Source organism: Pezoporus flaviventris, unplaced genomic scaffold, assembly GCF_033815535.1.
Source record: "Pezoporus flaviventris isolate CSIRO_AGI_PZ_B2104156 unplaced genomic scaffold, CSIRO_AGI_Pfla_v1 ptg000007l, whole genome shotgun sequence".
NCBI classification, from domain to species: Eukaryota; Metazoa; Chordata; class Aves; order Psittaciformes; family Psittacidae; genus Pezoporus; species Pezoporus flaviventris.
The window spans coordinates 42992883-43018976 of NW_026892555.1; the positions used below are offsets into that span (position 1 = coordinate 42992883).

General features: G+C 40.9%; 1 protein-coding gene across 26 annotated transcripts in view; it reads right to left on the reverse strand.

Moving 5' to 3' along the window:
- DTNA (dystrobrevin alpha) overlaps positions 1 to 26094 on the reverse strand; it is a 230824-nt gene that overhangs the window by 16298 nt on the left and 188432 nt on the right. For 12 of the 26 annotated variants that reach the window (XM_061448527.1, XM_061448548.1, XM_061448541.1 and 9 more), the window contains 7 exons: positions 21136 to 21213; positions 20459 to 20551; positions 13429 to 13516; positions 10870 to 10967; positions 9397 to 9510; positions 6040 to 6136; positions 440 to 599 (listed from right to left, as the gene is read on the reverse strand). In XM_061448527.1, the coding sequence (XP_061304511.1) occupies positions 440 to 599; positions 6040 to 6136; positions 9397 to 9510; positions 10870 to 10967; positions 13429 to 13516; positions 20459 to 20551; positions 21136 to 21213 (728 nt within the window). Of the gene's footprint in view, positions 1 to 439; positions 600 to 2701; positions 4650 to 6039; positions 6137 to 9396; positions 9511 to 10869; positions 10968 to 13428; positions 13517 to 20458; positions 20552 to 21135; positions 21214 to 25312; positions 25737 to 26094 lie in introns of those variants that run through there. The other 14 variants (XM_061448537.1, XM_061448532.1, XM_061448531.1 and 11 more) reach the window with 12 other exon arrangements.

Consider the following 26094-nt stretch of genomic DNA (forward strand, 5'->3'; position numbering starts at 1 on the left):
GGAGCAGGAAGACATGGTGACTTACAAGAGTCTTTTCCACCTGAACTAATCCTATAATTGCACCAGCTATTCTTTGCAAAGTCTTTATTTAAAACCGAACACAGTGACAACGCCTTGCTGAAGTCAACAGCAATTCTTTTAGTTAACAGAGTGCTGATAACTGGCCTGGCCATCACGCATTGAAATTCCCTCTTACCACAAAATCTGTTAATTGGCATCATTGTCCAGTTTCTGCTTACCTGCTCACTTTGACAGCAAAATCTGATGGCTGACAAAGTTGATTTTCAATGGTAAACCACAGTTGTTGCATAACTGTTTTGCTTTGTTTTGATTCATACCATGCTATTCAGGAGCTCAGTTCATTTAGAAATATTTCACAAGAAATAATGATTCTTCAAACAGTCTCCAAGTATCTAGACAAGCTATTAATGAGACTTACTTTGTGCAAAGGCTTCCTGCACATCTCCTCCCACCCCAGTCAGAGAGTCCTGAGGTGCATGGGTTGGGGTGGAGCAGGCAGAGGCAGACCTGATGGGCATTGGAATTGGTCGACTGATTGTGTGGCTGGGCGAGGAGCGCGGGGAGCCTGCCCCTTGGGTCTGAAAAACAATCACAAGGGGTTAAACTGGTCTTTGCAATAGCCCTCTCTCGCTACCCTTGTCACCCATCCCTCAGCTCAAAGGCATCATGCTCTTTGCAGGTCTGTTAGATAATGTTAATCTTGCTAAAAGAAATATACGGAAGTCAGCTGTTAGTGGACAGCAATGCTTCTGTGGAGAAAAACAGTAAGTAGGAAAATATGAGTCAAGATCTGACTTCCTTTAAGCATGGGAAAATGTCAGGCAGCTAAATAAAAAAAAATCCAAGTTAACCAAAGTATAGAGCTCCTCTCTGCTCTCTTCTCCCTCTCACTGCCCCCGTCTGCACGCATGTTTGATAAAACATAATCCATTCAGACTATGAGAAGGGGAAAGATTCTGGCGCTGATGAGGCTTTCAGCCTGGGCAAGGGACTGAAACAGCCCCTTTCATCAGAGTGCTGCCATGAGAGCTGATCACAGCCCTGCCCTCTGCCTCCCTGCAGGAGAGGGTCACAGTACATGCAAGCTCTCAGTCACATAAAGTCCGACACTCACAATAAATAATATAGCTTTCTGCTCTTTACTCGGGGCTAGAGGACTATTTTAAGCTGCTATTATATCATACACTATTAAATTGTTTGCTCTACAGGATTTACTGACGCACTCCCAAAACACCGTGGGGATAGGGCACTATAAATTCCTGCTGTGGGTTCAGTGGCTGGAAGTGAAAATGTTTTAACACCAGTCATATAAAACATCATGCTGTTAGCACCTTACAGTTAATATCACTTAGCTGAAATTTCAAGCAGACTTTACAAGAGTCGCTTTTACAAATGCAGCTGGGTGAGTGATACCAAGAGACACAGCGCCCCTTTCACCCACTGTTTCAAACCCCCTTAGAACATGCATCCACATAAGGAAAAACAGATGCTGGAGTCCACACCAAACTGCACATGGCTTTTGACAGTGTTTGGTAAATGGCAAGGATGGAGGTAGCTTGAGTGCTGTTGAATGGGAACTGCAACACATGCCCCATGTTCACAGTGAAAAGTAACCTGAGGGCTCGTTTTTCCCTCACCTTGGCTTTATTTTGAGGATTCAGGAGGATTTCCTAACTCTTCCCATGGTGTTTATTTTGACTCCTGTAGTGGCTGCCACTGCAGCCCTGATATGGCTTGGCAAATGTGCTCTAAAAAGACAATAGCAGCCCACTGCAGGAGTACTGCAGCACTGCCCTTGAGATTTTTATGAATTCCTGCCCTGGACCATAAATAATGTATCAGAATACTGAGCTATTTGTTCTTTTCTCCCATCACCCCTTTCTAAGAGTCATTATCACCAGAGAGACATCAAGGGCAAATTAGGTTTATGAGGAATAAGCACATTACTGATGGGAGAACGGAGGATTTAATACTTATAATTTCTTTAATGATCAGTTTTAGAACATTTAAATGATGGATGAAAGAGAAGTCAAATACATAAAGGCCAGATGATCTCCTGTTTCTGGAATTGTCTGTACCCACTACAGCAGAAATGCAGGTCTCTGGTTCTCCAGAGGCAGGGCACGGAGGAATCTGAAGATGCTCCAAGGTCCTTGCAGGTCGCACCCCTGCACATCAGGGAAGATCTCTAGCTATCTCCTTTCATTCTACGACAGGACATGTTTCATCCTCTGTGAAACAGATTTGCTAAAGAATTTCTGGTTCCCTCTTTCACTTGCCCTTTTTCCTCAGCTCCCCTCTGCCTCTGATCCCTGTTATTGTTCTGGGCAACACCAACAGTGGAAACTTTCAGAGAAGATGAGGAAAAAAAAGGACAAAATTTGCTTCCTATAGTCAAGTCACATTAAAGGAATGAACTTCAGAACAGGCATTTTATTTACTAAAAATAACAGATGCCTGCCAGTACTTTGCTGGAATTTTCCCACAAGAGAAATGTAAAAGCTGCTGCACACCAGTTCTTACCCTGTGTCTGTTTTGCAGCTATGACTGAGATGTTGTGTTTATGATAAACAGTGCTCTCTTATCTCTAGCTTTCAATGTCAGAATCAACTGTTTGGGAAGCGCAGGGAGATGAAGCATGTGGACTTCCCTGCCCCTTAAAAAAATTTCTCTTTATGCTGTTTGGGCAGTATCAGACAGAACTGAAGAACAGCAAGTTGAAACAGGCAGATATTAGAAAATGCCTGATTTCAGAGAGGTGAACATTTTAATTGTGTTGTACTCTAGACCCACCCCAGCCCAATTTTGTGGGAATGGAGTGCTTATTAGGATTAGATTCCTACTTACTGGTTATCAGCAGAAACGTGGTTTTCACAGGCCAGAGCTCATGCCCTGAAACCTGCTGTGATAATCTGTAGCAACTTCTTGGTATCCTCAGGAGAGGTATTAAGCACCAAATTGCTCCCAAACTTTGGCAGCCCCATTCACTGAGGAAAAAGCCATACTGAAAGGGGAGCTTCAGCTTTTATGTTGTATTTGGATGCAGATATCAATGTTCTTGTGTCTTTAGGAAAAATTTACATGTATTTTATTTAATTCACCATCCCTAGCCACCTCCTATGGATTTTAAGTTAACTCTTGTTAGACGGGAAAAGATTTCCCACTCTCACGTGTCATGCATGCTTAGGATAAAACACTCGAAAAGAAAACTAGCTTTACAGGAGCTTTAGTCCATTGCTCCCTCTGCCGGAACTGAACTGGGATGACATATGGGGAAAGCCGGTCTCACAGCCTCATCAAAGACACAGATGTTAAGAACTCATTATTCTTTCTTGAGGAAGCGCAGTAGAGAAATAGAAAGTTCATAAGCATTACATGAATTGCCAGGCTGCTCATTCCAGTTGAATTCCTCCAGAAATTAATTCAATCCTGCTTCTCTCAACAGATCATGAAATGGCATAGCATAATGGGGATCATTTAATGGAAATTGTGAGAGTAATTCCTTAGCATCATCACCTGTTATTCAGTGAGGCTATTGCTCTTGGAAGAAATAAATCATATCTCATAACAGCCTGAAAATGTGCTTCCATTTAAAATGTACTTTCACTTACACTGTTCAGTGAACATTTTATATGACAGGGAAACTCTGGTCACGTTGGAAACTTTTCTTTCTTTTCTTTTGGGAATGGAAGGTTGTTTAATAATGAGGAATCAAAAATGACATCCCTTACATGGAGGTGATGTCTGGTCAGGTTTAATTTTTGTGTGCAACAGATCGATGCTCTACAAAACTTAGCCAAAATGTTAGTTTTATGAAGGTGAGAATTATCTACAACCTCTGCATGCTCTACCATAGGTAGAACACCTCAGACTTGTGGCTGTACCTCTGCTGCTGAACGTGAGAGGAAGCATGTTTTATTAAAATGAAACACTGTTATTGGACTCATAAATCAGGATGCTGTCTCAAAAGTGCTTTTTTCTTAGCTTCATATATTTCCAAGATCCATTTCAATACAAAACAGCTCCAAAACAATTGTATTTTCTACAATTTACCATTAGTAATATAAATACTTGACCTTTTTGATCTAGGTGGCAGAAGCTGTTTAGAAACCACATTATTCTCCTGAGGACTCATGGGACTGTTAGCGTCAGTACCTGCTTTAAAAGATGTGTCTGATATTTTCTGGACAAAGTGGGATTTCAAACTTATTGCCCTGGTCTAATTTAAACTCAGTTATGTTTCTCTTCAAGTTCCAAAATTCTCATTACATTTTCAAACCTCTGTCTATGGTAGAAGTGTTCTTTAGTTCATATTCTACGTTGGTTTCACTACAGTTGGGTGGTAGTTTCCATACTGTGCGTGTTCTTACTTAGAGGAGTGAGAAAAAGATCAAGACACCTTGTAGCCATGACTCACTTTCTCAAGGGCTAAGATGTTTAATTGTGAAAATTGCTCTAAGCTACTTGAAAATAACGTGTGAAAGAATTGCAAACTATTAATTTTGGTCAAAAGAACACACACACATTTCAAGCAAAGGAAGTAACAAATCACAGGAACACAATCACATTTAGGAGTTAGTGAGGCCTCCAGTAAGGAGGTAACTTACTACCTGTTTCAATTCTTCTTCCTGAAGGGAAATAGGATCAGCATATGAGATTAGCCAGGATGTAAGTGAAGAACAGAAAACAAAGCCATATTCGGAGTACAGGGATAAAGGTACAGTTGGTACTGTTGATAGTTGAAGATATGTGACTGTGTTATGGTCTGACCTCTGCATACTTTGAAACACCAGAACTGCGCAAAGCGTGCAGAAAGCTACTATTACCTCCTACACCCCACAAATTTTCTTTGTCCAGGCAGTGGACAGCAGGCAGCCCTAACTGCTACTTGTAGCACCGCAGCATTTCACAGTCTACTTCCCAAAAACCTGCTGGCTACTCAGTGGGCTCTGAGGCTCAGGTGCCATCAGTTCCTGCATTGTGGGTGCAGGAGCCTGCACCTGAGGAAGTGCAAATGACAGAATATGTCAAAATCATCCTCTGATGCAAATCCATGCTGCTAAATGGATTTCAGTGAAATGCTTTCTGTTTTTATCATAGCCATATCAGACCCAAGTTGCACTGAATTTCCATGCACTCTTTTTATCTGCCTGGGCAACAACAAAACAGGCTCTAGTGCTATTCAGAGCACTTTCTTCTATGTGAATAGAAGAATGTCACAGAAATGTGAATTTCTAGCATTGCCTGTCCTAAGGCACATCAGATAAAATAGGGTTGGACTCTGCAAATAAAGACACATTTTCCATCTTGCCCTTGTCTGTCTTAAAATGCACATGCTTTTTGACATCTTCATTTTTAACTGAGATCCTTTGTTTCATTTGGTTAACCCTTGTTTCTCTATTTATGAAAATGACCAAGTGCTGCTGGGGAAGCATCTCTAAGATCGGACAGTTAGATGTGGTTCTCAAATTGCCCATCTGACACAACTAGCAACTGAATGGGCAAAGTTAAAGGAACTAGCAAAAGCAATTCCGTACTGTCAACTGGTAATAGTATACAGTGCTGAAGTGTTTTCTGCAAAACCACCTGAAACTGGACCACAAAGTATTTTGTGTTCGGACACTGCTGAATGTTAATCCAGAGATTCTAGCCTGAAATCCAGAAATGCAGCCAAATCCTTCTACAAAAGAGCAAAACAAGATTGCATTGTATCACGTTCCAGTGTTATTTAAAGGATTGTATTAATTCTTCAATACTTCAGAGACTGTCTCTAATGTTCCATCAACTTAGCAGGTGACAATGATGACGCAGTGTTACTACAGGAACAACATCACCTGAGATTCATTTGAAACCCCTGAATTGAAAGACCAAGGCAAAAAACAGAAAGGAAAGGAAACAAAGGCAAATTTTATTGCTGTAAATAGTCAAGTTCTGCAGAATTCGGCGGTCATATCTCCCTCTCCTCTCTTGCTTCACTCTGCCTGCTCTCCTTGGTAAGTATCAGGTGGAGCCGCTTACCTTCAGCAGTTTCATGAGGCCTTCCAACTGAACCATTAGCTCCCTCCGGCTTTCCTGGAGAGCAGACATCCTCTGCTCCAGCTCATCCTTCCGCTGTCTGAGAAACAAGCAGATCTGATCAGAGCTTACCCCTCACAGTGTCAGCAGTTTTAAACTACATCATTTCCCCAGCCCGAATATGAGGTATACGCTTACAGACCACAGGAAAGCAAACGCACTGTATTAATTCAGCACAGTGCTTAGAAATGGGGTTACATGAAAACTAGGGAGTTCCCTCATACTGAGAATATTCACAGGACTGAGTATAGTGATTAGGAAAAAGATAGACACTGACACAGACCCTTCTCCAAAGAACAAATGAGGATCAAACAAATTTGTGTTATATTCCCTTGTGGGAAAGCCTGGCAATTTCTGCCTTTGGATCTCTCAAGTCAATAACCTCACTAGCTGTCAGAAGAAATTAAAGGCATGCCCTGAAGGACAGGAAATTACAGCAGGGGCACTGAACAGAGCAAGATATGAAAGAAACGAAGAAAGTTCAGAAATTCAGCCAGAAAACCACAGTGATATGTTTTTGTTTCTATTACTTTTTCTGAAAGCAAAGAGTAAGACTATCACATACTGGAGATAGAACTGCTTGAAAAATAGCTCTTTGGACTTGGAGTCCGGTGCTGGTCCTGTGATAGCGTGAATACTGAGCCACTAGACGTGTGACAGCCAGTCTGTGCCCACAGAAACGGGAACAGCTTTAATTCTGCACAGCTCCACTGCACAGGACAGGGATTCAGCACTTACACATGTTCAACTACTGAATTGTGTGAGAGGTTCTCACATAAGCACATAATAAAGTTGTTGCTTCTTGGAAGCTGTGACATAATTAACAACATTACTGTTGAAAAATCACATATTAAGATATATTTTATATACTACTGTGTTGCAAATAACACCAACCCACTATTTCATTAGGTTTGTACCAATATGACAATTTAATCCTAAATGGAAAAGCACCAGAGCCAACAAGACTAAGTACACTTCCTGTATTTAGGGAAATATGAAACCTCAATTTTGAGGCTTCTCTGGAAGTGAGCAGTTACTGATACAAGCAACACTGATTTCTACAGGATTGCTCATGTGTGCTCTCGCCTATATAATAGTATCATAGAGTAACACTGCAAAGCTGTATTTACTCTTCTGGAGGATTAATCTATTTTCTGCTACAAAAACTGCTTGTGCTGGCTTTTCTTTTCCAGGCATGTAATGGTTGGAAATGCTATGAACTGTACAAAGGCAACAGAGTTTAAGGAATTGCTAACAAAAATAAGATACCTAATCCATGTAATTCAAAGTGGCAGACCCTAGCACAGACCTCTCCTGGGATTTAGATTCATTCTGTGGGGGAAGAGGATCTAAGCAGCCAGACTGCTCCTCTGACTTTTTTTTCCCACTGTACTCCCGATCAAGTTCATGGAAGTAATAAGCTTTCCAATCTGTCTCCAAGACAGCACTGATAATGTGAAGGAATACTCAAAACCTTGTTTCAGTGAGACTGCAACGCTGCAGCAGCTAGTCAGAGGTGCTGGGACAGGTACCTGCAACATAATTTACAGATTCCAGTGTTTCTTAATATTATATGAGCTAAACTGTCCTAATTGCTTCAAGCCCCCAAAGTCTGTGGGGTAACATGTAAGTCAGTGCTGCTGTTCTGAGTCCTGCTGTTTTACACATGATAACAACAGCCTCGTGACATCTTAAGTGTTTAAGAACTTGAGGTAGTGCTGAAATTCCACAGTAAATCAGAAGACAATCTTTTGCCTTTCAAATGGTGAACATCTTAGAAGGTATGCAAAGCAGTACAGACCCACAGACCATAAGTTATTTTCTGACACTACCATATTAAATCAGAGAAGATATCATAATTGAGGAGGACAGAATCACTGCTCTAGGGACACCCTGTGTCACAAAATTCAAATAAGGATATTATGCTCCCAATATGTGTAGCAAAACTGCAAAGGGGGATAATTAAGTAGCCAGTCTGCTAATGCTGCACAATCATTTGACTTTTTTTTTAAGGATAATTAATTTTATTTGTCAACTACACAGAAAGCTAATCTCCTAAACCTGATTAAAATAGACCTTAGGCTTGATGCACAGGAGCTACATTATTGGTGTATCTTAAGCAGTGCACATATTTTCATCACAGTCACTTTCACATGTCACACAGAATGTCACTTGCCTGTAGATCTCTAGAAGTAATTACACACTAAAATCTCTTAGAAATGAAGAAGCTAATTTGTCTTCAGATTGGAAAGCAAATTTAGTTATTTGTGAAAAAGAAAAATATTTTAGTGTGGAAAACTCTATAGTAAAACTATATAGTATTTGCAAAGAAAAAAATTCAGCACAATTTCTTACTGTAATTTCCTTTGGTTATGAATCAGACCGCTAAAATATTACTTGTATGAGGTGCACCTAAGTGGCCAAAAATGTTCTTTAGTCTCATGCAAGCTCTAAGTGGCACAGGGATAAAACTTAATTTAGCATTGTTTCACTAGAAAGAAAGTGCTTACACTCTATTCTCTATTCACATGAAGTGTTTTGAATAGTTCTTACTGGCTTCTCTGCCTGGCTTTCACAACACAGCACTTTCAGGGAGCCTGCATATCTGGGCCAATAACTATTGTACTTCTTTAATGTGATACACATGGCAATTAGTAAATCCATGTAAAGTATCCTAATTAACATGCAGACACATCCATATTGATGTTTTTAGTTTGGTGGGATAATTGGAGAGATGATCCCCTTCAGCTGCCGCAGATGACATTACTCCCTACTTCCCACGTGACAAAGAGGATCCTTCTGCAGCCTGGTTTTGCACTGTGAAGCGAACTGACCTCATCTTAGAGCTCAGCACTTGGGAAATTTCCAAAAATTAATGTCTAATTCTGGCTGTATTTTCATGTAGCTCTGTATTTACTTTAGTATAAATGAGAAGTCTTTGTAGAAGCATTTGTTCTGACAGAACACCATTTTTCCCCATATAATTAATGGCACTTGGACAAGGCTGTGGGGACCTATTCCAAATGACCTAAGGGCCTAACTCTGGAAACATTAATGCACATGCTTAATTTAATGTAGATGAGTAATATGTGAGATTTCTCATGCATGCTGTTTAAAGCATAAGCTTAATTACTTCTAGGACTACAGCCTGCACTGAAAATGGAGGAAAAAATATGCATTGTGTTCTTTACTTTAAAAAGGCCCAAAACAGTAAGCCAGGCTTATCTCTGATTTCTTCTCTTATTGAGAATGACTGTCTGGCCCCAGTCATGGCTGGAGGTTTTACCACTGAGGACTTACCTCAGGAGCCGGAGCTCTGCAAGGAGAGTGGGATTTTGCTGTGCCTTCTCTGGTGTGGGCTGAGACGCTTGCTCATGTTCAAGTCGCAGCCTCTGGATCTCCTGTAGGATTTCTCTTGGGGAGGAGAACAAGCAAAAGACTACAAGTCAGTAATTTTCCACAAGACCAGCTCAGTGGACACTGCAAGAGGGGAAAAGGTATGAGTGCATGTAGCTCTTCATCAACACAGATATGATGACTCGGCTCCAATCGACAAAAGAAACCCCCAGCAGTGGAACAGGGCTCTGGATATTTTTTAAATGAACTTTTAGGATTTCACTATAAAGGGAAATACTGATTCAAGACCCCCCAAAAAATCAGAGGTAGACATTAAATAGCTCTATGCTTAATTAAATTGTTCCTTTCTTGTTCTTCCCCACAAACACTTGAAGCACTCCGTGTATGCAAATTAAAGTAACAAATTAAAGGTCCTTCTTGAGGATCAGATAAAATACTCAGCTCTTAAAAAAATACTTTTAGTGTATGTAGAGATTTGAGAGTGGTCAACAATTTATGCAGAAGCACTTTAACAGGACTTGTTATGACTGGCTTGGCAGCCCTGGAGTGCTGTCAAAAGGCTAATACAAAGCTTCGCAGCAGCAGGTTGACACCTTTGTGAGTTTTGCCTTGTCTTCACACCGTGCTGGACAGCAGACAGTCAGGAGGCAGCCTCGAACTATGAAAGACAAATGGAGACTGGAGCTGGTGGCTCATTACACGGTGACAGAAGGTAGTGCAGTGTTTGGAATAGGAAACCATCTGGTCTGGGCTGGCCTCTATTTTACAGTCCAGCAGTAAAAGCAGAGCTTTGCTGCCACACATTTCACAGCATCAGGCAGTCTGACACCCAGGGCCAGATCCTCTGCTGCTAACAAATGGCATCACTCCTTTTTGGGGCCGGCTGGCCTATTTCTCCTGACATAATCCCAGTCTTGGTCACATCCACAGCTCTCATTTGATCAGCAGCCTAAGTTGCTGCTACCCTTTCTGCAAACCTTTTCCAGGCCGATTGTGTTCTGTAGAACTTTAATCACCTTTTCCACAAATCAAAGCAGGGGAGCATAACATTACCAGCGTGACTCATCCTTTTATCATTTCATGTTAAAGTGCTACAGAGGATCCAACTCAAAGTTAATCTGGTTTTGAAACAGGTCAGGCTTTTTTTTTTTTAAACTCTTCACAAACAGCAGCTGCAAACAGTAAAGCATCAATGACTGTATCACAGTGAACAGTACACTCATTAAAACACAGGGTGGCTATGGATTTCAAAGCCTTTGTGATATTTTGTGGACTTTTTTATAACTTGCACTTTTTGTAGGGGGAGGTGCATATGCATGTACAAGCAAAGAAGTAGGTGGCAAAAAGTGTTAAGAAAGAAACAAACATGCACAATACATGGGCCTGAACAAAAGCAGGTACTTTGTGGATGCTTACCGGTTTTTATTTTCAAGCTCTGCTATCAGCTGCCTTTGTTGCTTGTTTGCATCAATGGTGAAGGAGATATCTGACGCCCCTCTCTGCTGACCCTGCTGCTGTTGTAAAAAAGAGAAGGCTGCATTGAAGGAGGATTAGACAGCATCCACCCATAAGCTCAACACAGATGTGTTCTGTGAAATCTGCTTACAGAAAATGCAGTACCAGGCTTGCCTACAATAAAAATAAAAGAGCATCCATGTTGTGCTCATACCAGCATGGCTCCACTGCTAGTAGAAGGAGGGTAAGTGCTAGAGTAAATAAGACTCAGTGTTTGCCATCCTGTCATTCACTTCTTCTTCAGGGAGCCTCCTCTGAACCAATCGTTAAAGGCAACAGCACTGCTGCAGGCATTTGCTGTAATATGTCTGTTCATTTTGATATTCCACACAAGAGGAACACACTGAAGCAAAACCTAGTGCCTCTCTTCAAAAAGAAAGGGATGTGTTTCCAGCGCTGTGACGCTTTGTTCTCTTGAAAGTACAGTTTTAGTTTGAATACTGTATTCAGTTTTCAGTCTGTCTGTGTGGCCTGTTTTGGCCAAGGTTTCCTATTACACTCTGCTGATACTTCAGAAAATCTCTTTCTCCAGTCATTCAGCTACAGCAGTACCTTTTCCCTCAATAAAATGAAGTGGGAATTAAACTATTTCTTACCAAAGCAGGCAATGTTCACTACAGCTTCCGTGGATTATGCTCTTTTTTTCATGTTTATCAGCAATAACCAAGTATTATTTTCCTTGTTCACACTTCTGTATTTCAGTATTGTACCAATGAGAACACAGACCAAGACATTTAAAGTTTCACAGCTGCCAAAGATATCCATTTATTTCCACTTCCAACCTGAAAGATGAGATACTAAAAACCACTCTTTTAAGTTACTGCTGTGATCTGAGTGTTTCTCACCATAAAAGCTCTGTGAAGTGTAACTCTAACTAATTTTATGTGATGCCAGGCACCTCCTCCTCCAGGAGGTGGACCCTCAAAAAGGATGAAGATACGTCTCATTGCAAACCTTTGTTCCTTTTTAGCACTGACTGTGAGAAAAGGGCAGGATGTTATGCCTGTAACCATTTATTGTATTTTCTGCTACAGTTACATTTTCCCATTAAATTTCCAACCATAGGGATGCAGAGCAGTGCATAAATAAGAAAAACTTCTTCACACTGGTGGATGGGTGTCGCAACTGATTCAGGGGGTACCAGGATCCCTATTCTGAATGCCCAGAGTTCATAAGACATTTTATTCCTTAAAAAACAAAATGACCATCAGCAAAGCTTTAAAAATTTCCACTGTGCTCTTAATGTGGTGCCACTCTCACGCTTGAAAAGATTTCTGTATACAGAAACTTTCTCTTTTCCTTCTGTCTCTTTCCTTCAAACCAGCTGTATTTAAAAGCTACCTAAATATTGTTTCTAAATTTTCCCCCATATCACAGACATGTTATCTACAACTGATTTCTATCAGTTTCTACCCAGAGACATTAATAATGTGAAATCTTGTTCTCATAAAGAATTACCATCCTGTAGAAACAGGACCATCAGCTACAGATTGCCTTAAATTTAAATCTCTATGTCACACCTCTGGAAGTGATTGACTTGGGCTGGGCTGGCAGACCAGGAGCACCCTTCTCCTCCCCTGCAGCTGTGGGTAGTGTGAAATCTTCCATGACAGATGCACGGGGTGGCAGCTTCATCTTCACTGCCTTCACTTGGAAGGAACATGACTCAAAATTTTTACACAAGAGCAGTGCCTGATTTTGCCCTTTCAGTTAACCCCGCCATGTAAATCTCAGTGAGAAAATATGCTTCTGAGCACTCTGGACTGGCTGCTTTTCACTTAACCATCATTTATGGTCCCTTGTTCTATCTAATGTGCTGAGATGGAAAAAAAGTAACTAGGCTGACCTTATTTGTGCCATTTAAGTTTTTATATACTTCGATTAGGTTCCTGCTTCATTCTCTCTTGTTCCTGAATATAGTTAGTAAGGTTTTAGCCTGTCATCACCTTGTATCTTGGGATACATAGAACAGAATAATCATTGCTTTGAAATAAAAATGGGAGCCTGGGCTAATGCAAGGGGTCATTAGAGTCATCCTGCTGAAGATCATTCTTTAAAATCCTCAGCATTTAGGGCCCTAGTGGCCATGATATTTGAACTAAAAAGTAAAATGGATTCACCACCCCATTTTTCTGCTGCACTAAATCATTAACCTTTAACCAAAGCTAGTCCAGGCTGTATTTTCTAGTCTTTCATGAGTTCAAGATGTCAGGTTCCCTCTGCTGTAATTGTTAAAATACCATTGCATTAGTATATAGATTATATGCATTAGTACGTGGATTCTTTGGTTCAAATGGACTGCATAAAAGTGTTATTACTAAACCATAACGGCGCCTGATGAAAAGGTTAGGAAAAAATAATCCATTAATCATTAAGACTGTCAGATGTAATGTCCCTGATCTTGCCAAGCCCCTGGAACGTGACAGAAGGAAAGAGCCTTCCTTTAATTAAAACACTTACTGATGAAGAAGTTTCTGCTGCCAGCCTTGCTGCATACCTGGCGATCAGCTTATGTTCTTCATCCAGGCGGCTTGCGCTGTCGAGCACACTGCTCAGGGTTGGAAGGGAAGGAGGGAAGACATGTTAACACCGGTAAAAATGGCCACTGCTGTGTCAACGCTGTCCACTCACACACCCTCATTACAGAATTCAGAAGCAAAATATTGCCAAATTAACAATGGCAGACGTTAAGTGAACAAAGGGAAGTGGGAGGCTGATTTCCCTGGAAGGATCAGCTCTAGGTGCTAGGCAGCACCTTCCTTTAGGGGAAAACAGCAGCAATCCGCAAATCCTAGGCAAGGGTTTGCAAATCACAGATACTCTGTCCAAAGAGGGGTGGGAGGTGGTTAGGACCACTGGTCAACATTTGTATTTACTTATAAGCTTTGTCATACCACCTAGAAGAGTGATACTGATTGGACAGTGGATTAGCGGGAACCTCAGTGTTTGCTGAGAAAAATTTCAGTAGCTTTGTCAGATTTGCAACAGAAAACAGTATTCAGGACAGTTTTGCAGGGCACTTGTCACACTTTAGAACCACTGATCTATAATTTATAATCAGACTTTCTCTTTTATTCTTGGTTCCTTGGTATTTGGGAATAAGGTTTCAGGGAATCACACAATGGTGATCAGAAAGCACAAGAACTAAAGAGCAAGTATGTTGAAATCCTTTAAAATATCGCAACTTGTTACTTCCCCCCCCCCCCCCCCCAAGAATATCAAAGACAGATTTGTCTCTCAGGTTAACCCCTGAAAGGCTATTATTTAGTCAGATGAGAAGGAAAAAGGCACTATGTGGAGAACCTTTACTAATTCTAAACATCTAGAAGTTTGCAGAGAACCATCAAAACTAATAAACTGTCAAGAAAGGACATCTGAAGAGGACTTAGTTGACCCTGGACAATCCTGGGAGTTAGAATCCTGCAGTGTGTTACTTTCAGTATATACAAGAGAAGAACAATGAAGCCTCTAAGAAGAGGCGAGAAGAATGCATTGCTCTGTGGAAGACAAGACAGCCTGCAGATTATCCCAGACAGAGGTAAGTCTGTCCTCTTTTCTTAACCCTTGGCAACTCTCTTAATGTTTTGGCTGAAGGGAGGCAGATGCATAACTCCCTACCCATGTGCTCTTCAGGGCACACAGCTGGTTGCTGGTGAATGAGCTTCACATTTCAGAACAATGTGTAAAACAAGGGTTATATTGGGCATGGGCATCTTACTCTGAGTTTGGCTAGAAATTATATCTTGAACTTCAAAAGCCTTCCAGATGAAAACAGCGCTTGCCCAAAAAGTTCTGCTTTTGAAGAACTGGCATCTTTAAAAGGAAAAGGGAATATTTCTCCAAAATTTCTCAGTGAGTTCATATCCCCAGATACCTGAGGGAACTATAATGTGCATCTTTGGGTTGTCTTGATTAAGTCCACTGGGATTTAGAAGTTATGTTTGAAAGATGAGTACTGGTTGATATTCATTGATCATTAAAATAAAGCTGGGAGTCATGTGGATTTGTTATGGCTTCCTGAGGTACGGAAAAAAAGACAAACATCATCTTTTTTTCATTCTGACAATAACCTGTGAGACCACAAACATGGGGTTTAGAAAAACAGTAAAGCTATGAAAAGTCAGACGCTGGGGGGTTCTGTGTAAGCTAAGCTTGAGCTGCAGACTAGACATAAGACTTCTGGTGGCAGACAAACACTGACTTTTTGGGTTTGGTTATGTTTCATTTATTTTGTTACATACATAGCTGAATCCTATGCTTACCCAGACTCTTGTGGGATAACCAATTTACTTTCTAGAAAGACGCAAGCTATAGGTATTTTTCTAAATTTATACAGTTCTGCTTCTTACACACTCATGCTTACTGTCCTGATATGTCACCCAGAGAAAGTAAGGGGCAAGCGACTCCTGCAGACACATCAAATTATGCAAACCAGGTAATAAGGGCTACTTTCATGACTTTTATCTTCAGTTTTTCCATAATGACTAAAACATCACATCCTAACAGATGGCTGTGAAAATAAGCATTCGGCATTAATTCTCCTTTCTACAGCAATGTGCTGGAAAAACAACGGATATTATCCATCCTGGAAAAATAACGGATTATGGTTCCACTTGCTGGCATAACACAATCTGTAACACAGTTCTGAGATGCAAGTTGGCTCCTGAGACAATGACTTTATTGAATGAACCAAGCCACTGCAGCATTTTGATTCTTATTTGCTACTTAATGCCTTTGATATATATTTATGTGTAGGTGGAACTCATAAAATAGATGTAGCAGCACGTCAAATTTTGCCTATGAATGCCACAAATCACTGGTCCCAAAGCTTTGTAAATTAAATTTCAGTGTCTGAGATAAATTTAGTTCTGGAATGTAACTATTTGATGTGAACATTAAGAACAAAGGTATGCACAGCAGCATTAGCCTCAACTGCCAAGATTTTTATGTCCCACAGTTCTGATATGACATAATTCACTTCTGTTTTACTTCAGCAGCTTCATGGACAATGATACAGTGAAATACACATAAGCTTCAAAATGTTATGAACATGTGTGCAGAACCTGGCACCCTCAAGAGAATGGTTCAGGAACCCCTTTCAAAGAAATTGAACATTTTTCAGACAAGTATCCTGCTGCTGCTTGTTTTCTAAAAGACTTAACATTTTTAAGACTGATTCTCCATTAGTCACTATTTCTTTAAAGACTTTAAAATTATTAGCAATAATTGGTCTGGCAGAATTATTGTCACTCCAATATTATAACCTGCATAATAAGACTTCTTTTTTAGGCTTTAATGGATCTATGTAATATTCTGCAGTCTAAGGGAGATCCATAAAAGAAGGATCTCAGAACTGCAGGCAGAGGATGAAAAATATGACAGCCTGTGAACAAAGGGGTGATACTTTGCTATTCCTCAGGCTTTGGATATGTCAAATCAGCCTGATCTGCAGTAGACACCCTGCAACAGGTGATATGGATGTCTCCGATGGTCTTAAAATTACGTCACTGCTGGGAAGAAAAGCCTCAGAAATGTCAGTCTCGTGTGGAATTTTTGCAAGAGAGACATCAGTGTGGTCTTTGTGACATGCTCTTATTCTACAAACCTTCACTTAACAAATAATTTACTACAGAGAATACTGACAGATTAGAGGGCAGGTTTCTAAGCCTCAGGGCTGTAAGAACAATGTCCTATCAGCACCCCACCAAATGTATTCTGAGGATTATCTGTGACACTTTCAAAATTGGATTGGTTTAAGGCACTTGAAACTGAGACACATCATCTGACCCCGATGCTATTATTAATTTGCCCCACCTTTAGAATCACCAAGATTTTACCATCAAATTAACATTCAGATATGTGGGTATAATCATGAAAACTAACTCTGTTCAAGGAAGACAAGTGTCCATACATTTCCTCTGTAGCAGCAGGTCTCTAAATGCTTTTCCTTTTTCAGGAGAGGATTAGACCAGCCTTCCTAGCAAGGGTTAGCTGTTGTGCACACACCCTCAATACAAATTTTTATCATATTTACCAATATTTTATTTACCAATATATACCAAAATTATTTACCAAAATATTACAATATTCTACCAAAAATTTACCACTTTTTTACCAAATCAAATACCATAGAATAGTATGGGACTTTTATAGCACAGAAATATGACTTACCACAGTGTAATAGAAAAATAAATAAATTCAGAAAATAACTTGCTATGGAACCAAAATAACCTCCTACTTAAAATATATTTTATCTTATGTCCTTCTGCACCTGAAAAGAAAAAGGCTGAAATATGTGGAATTAATATTCAAAACTAGGTAAAGTCTCTACCTTATATGAACAAAAAGGAAAACTATTTGCAGTTAAAAGTTCTTTTTTAGAATCAGACATGAAAGAAGAACTAAATTAAGTATCAAGTATTGGGTTTACATGTTAAAATGTATTCTATGATGAAACTAACCAAAATATCCAGCTAAGGGATATTTTTACTACCTGTACAGTTACTATAATTCATGAATTAAGTCTTTCTCTTGTTTCTTAATTTTCCCTGAAATACTGGATTCTAAAAAGCCCTCAAGTAGCTTATTAGCCTGCGGGGGGTGGAAAGGAAAACTTCCTAGTTGCAGTTTCATATAAATGCAGATGAAAAATGAAGATAAATAGGGAAAATTACTTAATTAACAGCCCCCCCCCCCCATCCCCCCGTATAAATACTAGCTACATTTAAACCAGAAAAAAGGTATACTGGGCTATATTGGACTTAACATTAGCTACTATAAATTAGCCTGGCTCAGTATCCAAAAAAAAAGCAACTCATTTTGAAACGTTACTATACAGCTCTTCAGATAATGGTATGTATTATGTTCACAAAGTACTTCTGTAGGTTTTTCTTGCAGATGAGGGTCCAGCTACAATCATTCCTCTTTTCATCTTTGGCTGCCAGTTGCACTTGAAAGTAATGTGGCAGCATGTATGGGTATGTACATGTGGTATTTTGCAGGCAGATACAATAGCTGAGCTGGCTAACTGCAGCCACCCCAAAATGAGAAGCTACCTGACTATAGTTAGCTAAATGTTTTACTCAGGTTACCAAATCTTCCTAAGTTGCAGGGTGAAATAACTTCAACTCGGCACCACCCTAACACAGCTGTGTGAGTTTTGAACAAACTCCATCCAGCCACTCCAGGGCACAGACAGAAGGAGTTCACCTTTGCCTGAAGATGCCACCCCAGCCTACATGAGATGAAGCAGCTGAGCCTCCTGCAGAGCCCTCACCTCCTCTCCTGGAAACTGGTTTCACACGGGAGCTTCAAGATGGTAACGCTGTTCTTCTTGTCTTTACTAGAATGTAATCATTCCCTTTCCCTAGCAGTCTCATTGGAACAAAGCAGAAAATGGCAATGCAGTATGGTTTGATGCATGATTAACATTGCTGTCCCTCTTGGTTATGTTTCTGTCAAAATCTAACTGGTATTTTATATAAATAACTGAGATTGAGGATGCTGTGACTGCAGCGAGTCAATGCCAATAATCACGTTATATACTACACTTTGCATCAGTTATTTAAACAATTAAGGCCATTATCAGTCACTCTTCTTTCATCCCTCAAAAACATTAAATTTGAAGGACCTTGTAGCACCTAATTTGTATGTGCAGATTTGTATGCAAAGGTACTATGACTTGGTGAGGCTGGCTCAAAACCTTGAAGGAACAGGTTGTAATATACTAGATAAAATGCAGAGGATGAAGATGCTAAAGGTGAGGCTACTCTCGAGGGAATCTAACGGGTGATCCTCACTGAAGCAAAATGAATCACAGACATGGCATCCAAGATGCCATGCCTGGCACCAAAAATTACATGTCCTTCTTTGTTTTCCTCTTGAACAATCGTATATACATAGGTCATTCATTGTAGACAGGGCCACATTTCCTTCTCTCTGCCTAACTAGAGCAAGTGGTAGTGTACTCCTGTCCTCAATCATGGATGGGCAATGACTGGTCTACACACACATCCCCAACAGCTTTTCAGAGCCATGGCGTAAATACCACTAAATAACCCCATTTCCAGAAGTGCTTCTCCAGGAATGAAATTTCTCTTCAAAATGTTTTTGGTTTGAGTAAATGGTTTTAATTTTCCTCACTAAAAACTAGTTTGCCTTCTTTTCCCCACTGGCACATTCCAGAGTAGAGAAGCAGATCCAGAACAATGAAGGCAGACTTTTTTTTCCACTGGGCATAGCAAATTGCTCCCTTTTATCAACCGGGGCTACAAACAGAAGCAAATTTTGTAAGACTGCGGAGAATCACTGCATTCACCTTCCCAAATGAAGCTGCTTGTTGCCTTCTACATGTAACAGTAAATGGAGAGTTTCTCCAAACCTGGAAAATAATCTGCAATACCAGTATAGGAAAACAAAGGTGAATCACATAATCATAGAATGTTTGAGTTGGAAGAGAACTTAAAGCTCATCCAGTTCCAAGCCCCCTGCTATGGGCAGGGACACCTTCCACTAGACCAAGTTGCCCTGTACAACTTGGCCCTGAACACTGCCAGGGATGGGGCAGCCACAGCTTCTAGGGGCAACCTCTGCCAGTGTCTCACCACTCTCACAGTGAAAAACTTCTTCCCAGTATCTAACCAGAAACCTCATGAGCATAGTTTTGTTAGAAACGCTGTACAGTTTTCTGTTCAGTGCCACATTTTCTAGGGCCATATACTGCACCGCTCACTACCTTGCTGGTACAGGCTTGCAAAGTCTAGACTTTTGTTGCACATGAACACGCAAGACAGAGTTTTCCCTTCCTGGGGTGGCCTGCTGCAATGCCACCATCTGCAAGTGCTAGGAAAGCAGCTGGGTTTAGTTTATTCACTCCAGCAGAAACTATCAACTATGTTCAAGATACTAATTTAAAAACCTGTCATGCCTGAGTCTGAATGAGAAAAGAGGAAATTTACATCCAGGATTCAAACAATGAAGAAATCAGGCAGATTTAGAAACAATGCCTGACATAAAAATTGAAATATACTCCTTCCTTCACTAGGTTAGTAAGTAAATTCCTATTATTACTATTATCATTATTTAAGTACTATTACCATTTAGTTCTTCCAAGATAAGGTGAAGCTACAAATAATGCATCGCCTCAAAAATTATTACCTTGAAAACATGGACTTGTTAGTCATTGCTGTATGAAGATTTCTGTACCACCATCAAGTCCTTCACTGACTACAGCACGGCATCCCAAATCAATCTGTGTAGCTGTTCTTAACTAAGCAGTTATTTGCATTACCTTGCTGCTTAACATCACCAGAGAGAATAATAGCAGTTGCCACAATCCACCAACTTTGGGAGGACATACCCCATATTCATATGTATTCCTTTCAGGTTAGTGCTCATGAAGAGCTGCTTCAGCCAAGAGGAAACAGTGAGAGCATCTGACCAACCAACATCCCTTTCCTGGGTTCCCCAAAGGTGCCAAACCTGCACTAACCGTGCCGGGTTGCTCTGCAGCATGTTGACATACAACCCGATGAGTACATGTTCATCGGCCAACCTGTCTGCAACATCGAGGCTGTACTGTAACCTGAAATAGGGGCAAGGGGAGAGAGGGTGCAGTCCGGACAGACAGAGGGAAATAAACAGAGAAAGCAGGAGCAAGTAAGGGTGTGAAATGGGAATTTAGGAACGAATATTTAAGTGTTCTTAGGAAAAAAAAAAAGTGCAGAAATTATTTTGTTATTGTTATTTATATGTTAAATATTTAAAGGGTTAGGAGGGTAGAATCCCTCTGTAGAACTACAGAGTGAGATGCCAGATTGGGCCAGGGGCTGGGGCTGTACAGTACCATTTATTTCAAAATACAGCAGATTGTGAGGTCAGCACTATTTGCTTTAATATACTATCTACTGCATATATACATTAAATAGACATATGTTGCACACATGATTAACACACTGAAATCACAAGCTGGATTTGCTCAGAAGTGTCTGATCAAGACGCGCACCCAGGTGTACATAAATATATTTAAACATGCCCTGTTTAGCTCAGTGGGTTAATTAGTTATCACAATTTGTTTACTGAATACATTAAAAGTGGGAGGAATAGAGGAAAAGGTTTTGGTTTAGCTGTGTTAGTGCAAGCTACAAACATACTCTCTCTTTAACTTACCCTTTGCCTTTCAAGAAAGCTGGAGCAGCCCTAGCCAGCAGTTTGCTCTGCTCTACTTCAGTATTCTTGGAAGGAGAGCTAGTTAATAAGACAGGAAAACTAAGAAGAGGGTAAAAGTGATGTCTGAAATTCATTACAGAACAGAGTTTGGAGAAACTCATTCAAGTGCCCTGGACTGAACATAAACATAACAATAAAAGCTTCAAAGAAATTTTAGAAAACTTCAGGAAATGCAAAGTCAGCAATTAAGAGTTTTCCCTCCTGTTCCCCAAAAGCAAACTATAAAGCCTTCACTACAGAAAAGACAAACAAAATGTGCTTCTCTCATAAGTGGAGAGCTGAAGGCTTGTGTAGTTTCCAGGTGGAGTTCAAGATAAATGTCTTCTTAAATGCAGCTTTCAAGCAGGGAAAGCTTCATCCTTCACTACAAGAGTTAAATGGCTTTTCTAAACATTTGCCATAAGCCATTTTCAATAATCTATGGAAATGTGCTTATTTAGATTCAGTGATGGGATACACCAGTTTAATTTTCAGAAGTACTGTTGTATTGATTTAAAAAAAAATAGTTTCTTAAACTCACTTTTTTTCTCTTATTACAGTATTAAATGGACTGCAGTAACTGCATCTTTCCCAGTGTGAAAATATCCACGTTAATAAGATAACACAGGCTAAAAATGAAGAGATCGAAATGTTACTTTTTCTTTCATGCTGCAGCACTTTTGGTTTGAAAAACAACAAAGCAAACAAAAAATGTATTTTACTTTCTTCTTTTTAAAATCTAGTCACCTTTATTTTTTGGTTTGGCTACTGATACTGTACATCGATCAAGAAGATGAGTGTGTGATCATGCATGCACTGTGCATCTAGGTGTGTGTGTGTTTAGGCAGATGACAGTGCACAAATGTGATGCATAATAAACCTGAGCAGATGTGTCTCTGATGGAAAGAAGATCAAGCCCTTTAATAGTAGGATATAGAAGGAATTCAGTAAGACGAGGTATGTGCCATTCCCCTCCTTTTGGGAGGTTAAGGTTGGCAGCAGGGGTCTGGAAAGGATGGTACTGCAGGGTGCCCTAAGAACCCAAGCCCTATTGATAAATCTGGCAGACAGATGAATGAAATGCTGTACTGCACAACAAGGAAAAATGCTTGCTTCACATTTCCATGCCCATCAGCATGCTACTTATGTGTGTTGTGCTTCCACTGAAACAATAACCATACAGATAACCACGCTCCATGCCATAGAATAATTAGGGTTGGAAAGGACCTTAAGATCATCTAGTTCCAACCCCCCTGCCGTGGGCAGGGACACCTTAAGCAAAATCATATCACCCAAGGCCTCCTCCAACCTGGTCTTGAACACTGCCAGGGATGGAGCATTCACAACCTCCCTGGGCAACCCATTCCAGTGCCTCACCACCCACAAGGAAAGAATTTCCTCCTTATATCCAATCTAAACTTCCCCTGTTTAAGTTTGAACCCATTACCCCTTTTCCTATCACTACAGTCTCTAATGAAGAGTCCCTCCCCAGCATCCCTATAGGCCCCCTTCAGATACTGGAAGGCTGCTATGAGGTCTCCACGCAGCCTTCTCTTCTCCAGCCCCAACTTCCTCAACCTCTCTTCACATGGGAGGTGCTCCAGTCCCCTGATCATCCTCGTGGCCCTTCTCTGGACTTATTCCAACAGTTCCATGTCCTTTTTATGTTGAGGACACCAGAACTGCACACAATACTGCAGGTGAGGTCTCACAAGAGCAGAGTAGAGGGGCAGGATCACCTCCTTCAACCTGCTGGTCACGCTCCTTTTGATGCAGCCCAGGATACAGTTGGCTTTCTGGGCTGTAAACACACACTGAAGCCGGCCCATGTTCATTTTCTCATCTTCCAACACCCCCAAGTCCTTCTCCGCAGAGCTGCCCTGAATCTCTTCTCTGCCCAAGCTGTAGCTGTGCCTGGGATTGCTCCCACCCAGGTGTAGGACCTTGCACTTGCCATGGTTAAAATTCATGAGGTTGGCATCAGCCCACCTCACAAGCATGCCAAGGTCCCTCTGGATGGCATTCCTTCCCTCCAGCTTATCAACCGAACCACACAGCTTGGTGTCATCGGCAAACTTGCTGAGGGCGCACTCAATCCCACTGTCCATGTCACCGACAAAGATGTTGAACAAGACCGGTCCCAACATCGATCCCTGAGGGACACCACTCGTTACTGGTCTCCAGCTGGACACTGAGCCATTGACCACAACTCTTTGTGTGCGGCCTCCAGCCAGTTCTTTGTCCACCGAGTGGTCCATCCATCAAATTGATGTCTCTCCAATTTAGAGACAAGGATGTCTTGTGGGACAGTGTCAAATGCTTTGCACAAGTCCAGGTAGATGACGTCAACTGCTCTGCCCCATCCATGAGTTCTGTAGCCCCATCATAGAAGGCCACCAAATTGGTCAGGCAGGATTTCCCCTTAGTGAAGCCATGCTGGCTGTCACCAAGCACCTTGCTGATTTTCATGTGCCTTAGCATGCCATCCAGGAGAATCTGCTCCAAGATTTTGCCAGGCACAGAGCTGACACTGGCTGGTCTGTAATTCCCCGGGTCATCCATTTTCCCCTTCTTGAAAATGGGGGTTATATTTCCCTTTTTCCAGTCATCAGGAACTTCACCTGACTGCCAGGATTTGTCACATATGATGGCCAGCAACTTCGCAACTTCATTTGCCAGCTCCTTCAGGACCCGCAGATGGATCTCATCAGGACCCATGGACTTGTGCAGGTTCAGATTTTTAAGATGGTCTCGAACCAGTTCCTCTCCTACAGTGGGCGCAAGGTCTTCATTCTCACAGTCCCTGCATCTGCCTTCCAAGACTTGGGTGGTTTGGTCAGAGCCTTTGCCAGTGAAGACCGAGGAAAAGAAGTCATTCAGAACCTCAGCCTTCTCCAAATCCTGTGTAGCCAGTTCTCCCGACAGCTTCCTGAGGGGGCCTGCATTCTCCCTAGTCTGTTTTTTATTTGCTATGTACCTGTAGAATCCCTTCCTGTTATCTTTAACCTCTAGCTAAGTTTAATTCTAACTGGGCCTTAGCTTTCCTAACCTGGTCCCTAGCTTCCTGGATTACATCCCTGTATGCTTCCCATGCCACCTGTCCGTGCTTCCACTTATTATAAGCCTCTTTTTTCATCTGAATTTGAAATGCCATCTAGAAGGATATGTGTTCCATCCATGTTTTCTTCTCAGTTACAGAAGGAAAATGTGCTCAATGGGTACAAGATGTGCCATGTCAGCCAAAAATGCAGCAGTGCGTTCTTAAAGTAAACATGTTACCAACCCAGGCAGATTTTGTGCTTTGCTTTCTAACAGCACAGTGTTATGTCCCCTCCACCAACCATAAGTTCTTCTATGCTCTGGGAGCAACACAGTTAGGGTGGAGAGACAGGAAGCAAACACCCACTGAATAACTCATATCAATAGTCCACTTCGTTTCTAGCTGATTAAGCAAACTTGTGTCTTCCAACCTCTTATAAGTTATGTTTTCTAAGCTTTTCTGCTGCTTTGCTGTCTCCTCCAGACTCTGTCCTGCTGGTTAGCATATTTGTCCCCATGCTGTTGCCCTACACCAGGTACAAACCTCCAGGCAGATGTTTTGTCCTCCAAGGAATGAGTTTTAATGTCTTTCTACATGTTATCCCAGGGTCAGATACAATATAATGATGTACTGATGACTTCAATTAGTTTGTGGTTCACTGCAACTGCTAGGCTCTCTGTTAAAATGTTTGTCCATCCAATTATGCTCCATCTTTTATTTGATTATTTGCTTCCTTGCTACAGCTCTTTTCACTTATAATTACTGAGTTTCCTCTAACTGATTTCAGATAATTTAGACATCAATTACTAGTATTTCAGTTGAGCTCATTTTTTCATTTAGAAACTGCTTTCCAAGCACTCCCTCCCATAACTATTTTAACCTTTGTACAATCTACAAATTGCATACACCCACTCTATGGCTCCCACTAGATCATTACAAGAAACGGTGTGCACTGTCTGACTTAGGATAGCCTTCAAGACTCCCAGATGATGTCCTCCTCCTGGTACAGCAGCAAACTTCTGGAAAATGTAATTACTGATTCTCAATGATGCTTTTACGCTAATTTCCCCATGTCTGTATTTCCTATGGGTACTTCTGTCTCACTTGGGCCTATGTGAAAAGTCCTTTCACGATCAACCTGTATCTTATCTGCTGCTTCTTTTATACCCACTAGACCAGCTATTCTGTCAGTGAAAGAAATTTATCTGGTTTGACATAATCTGTTCTTGACAAATCCACACTGGTTATTTCTCACTGGTTTATTTTCCTCCAGGTGTTTACTAATTCTTTCATAATTTCAGTATCTTTGGATATCAAGCTTAGGCTGTCTCTTGTATAATTCCTTTGATAGTTGTTTCTGCTTCTACCTTCAACCTTACTGCATTTGGAAGAGGTGATGTTTGTCCTTGTTCTCCCACATCTGCCTACATATTCCTCAACATACAATCTTCAGAGATTGTTTTGGCCACAGTGAGTTTATCTGGGTCCTATCAACTGGAACATGTAATTTAAAGAGATACTCCTGTTAAATGGAAAAATCTGTCAGATGCCAAAGAATACTTGCCCATCCAAATAGAGACACAAAACCTCTAACTCTGAGCTGATGTCTACAAAGGTTTAGAGCTAACAATATTGGTGTAAATGTTACACCCTCTTAAGTGTCTACCTGGTTACTAAACAATCAAACATATAAACCTTTCCTTTAGCAGTTAGAATATTGCTGACGAAATAAGGAGGATTCTTATCTTGTTCTGAAAACAACAAAGGCAACATGCAGTTCAAGTCTACCACAGTCCTTAGAAACATGGACAACAGCAGCAACCAGTACGTTTTGCCCCAAAGTTAGTTGTTTTCCAGAAATCTTGCCTAACCTCTTGCTA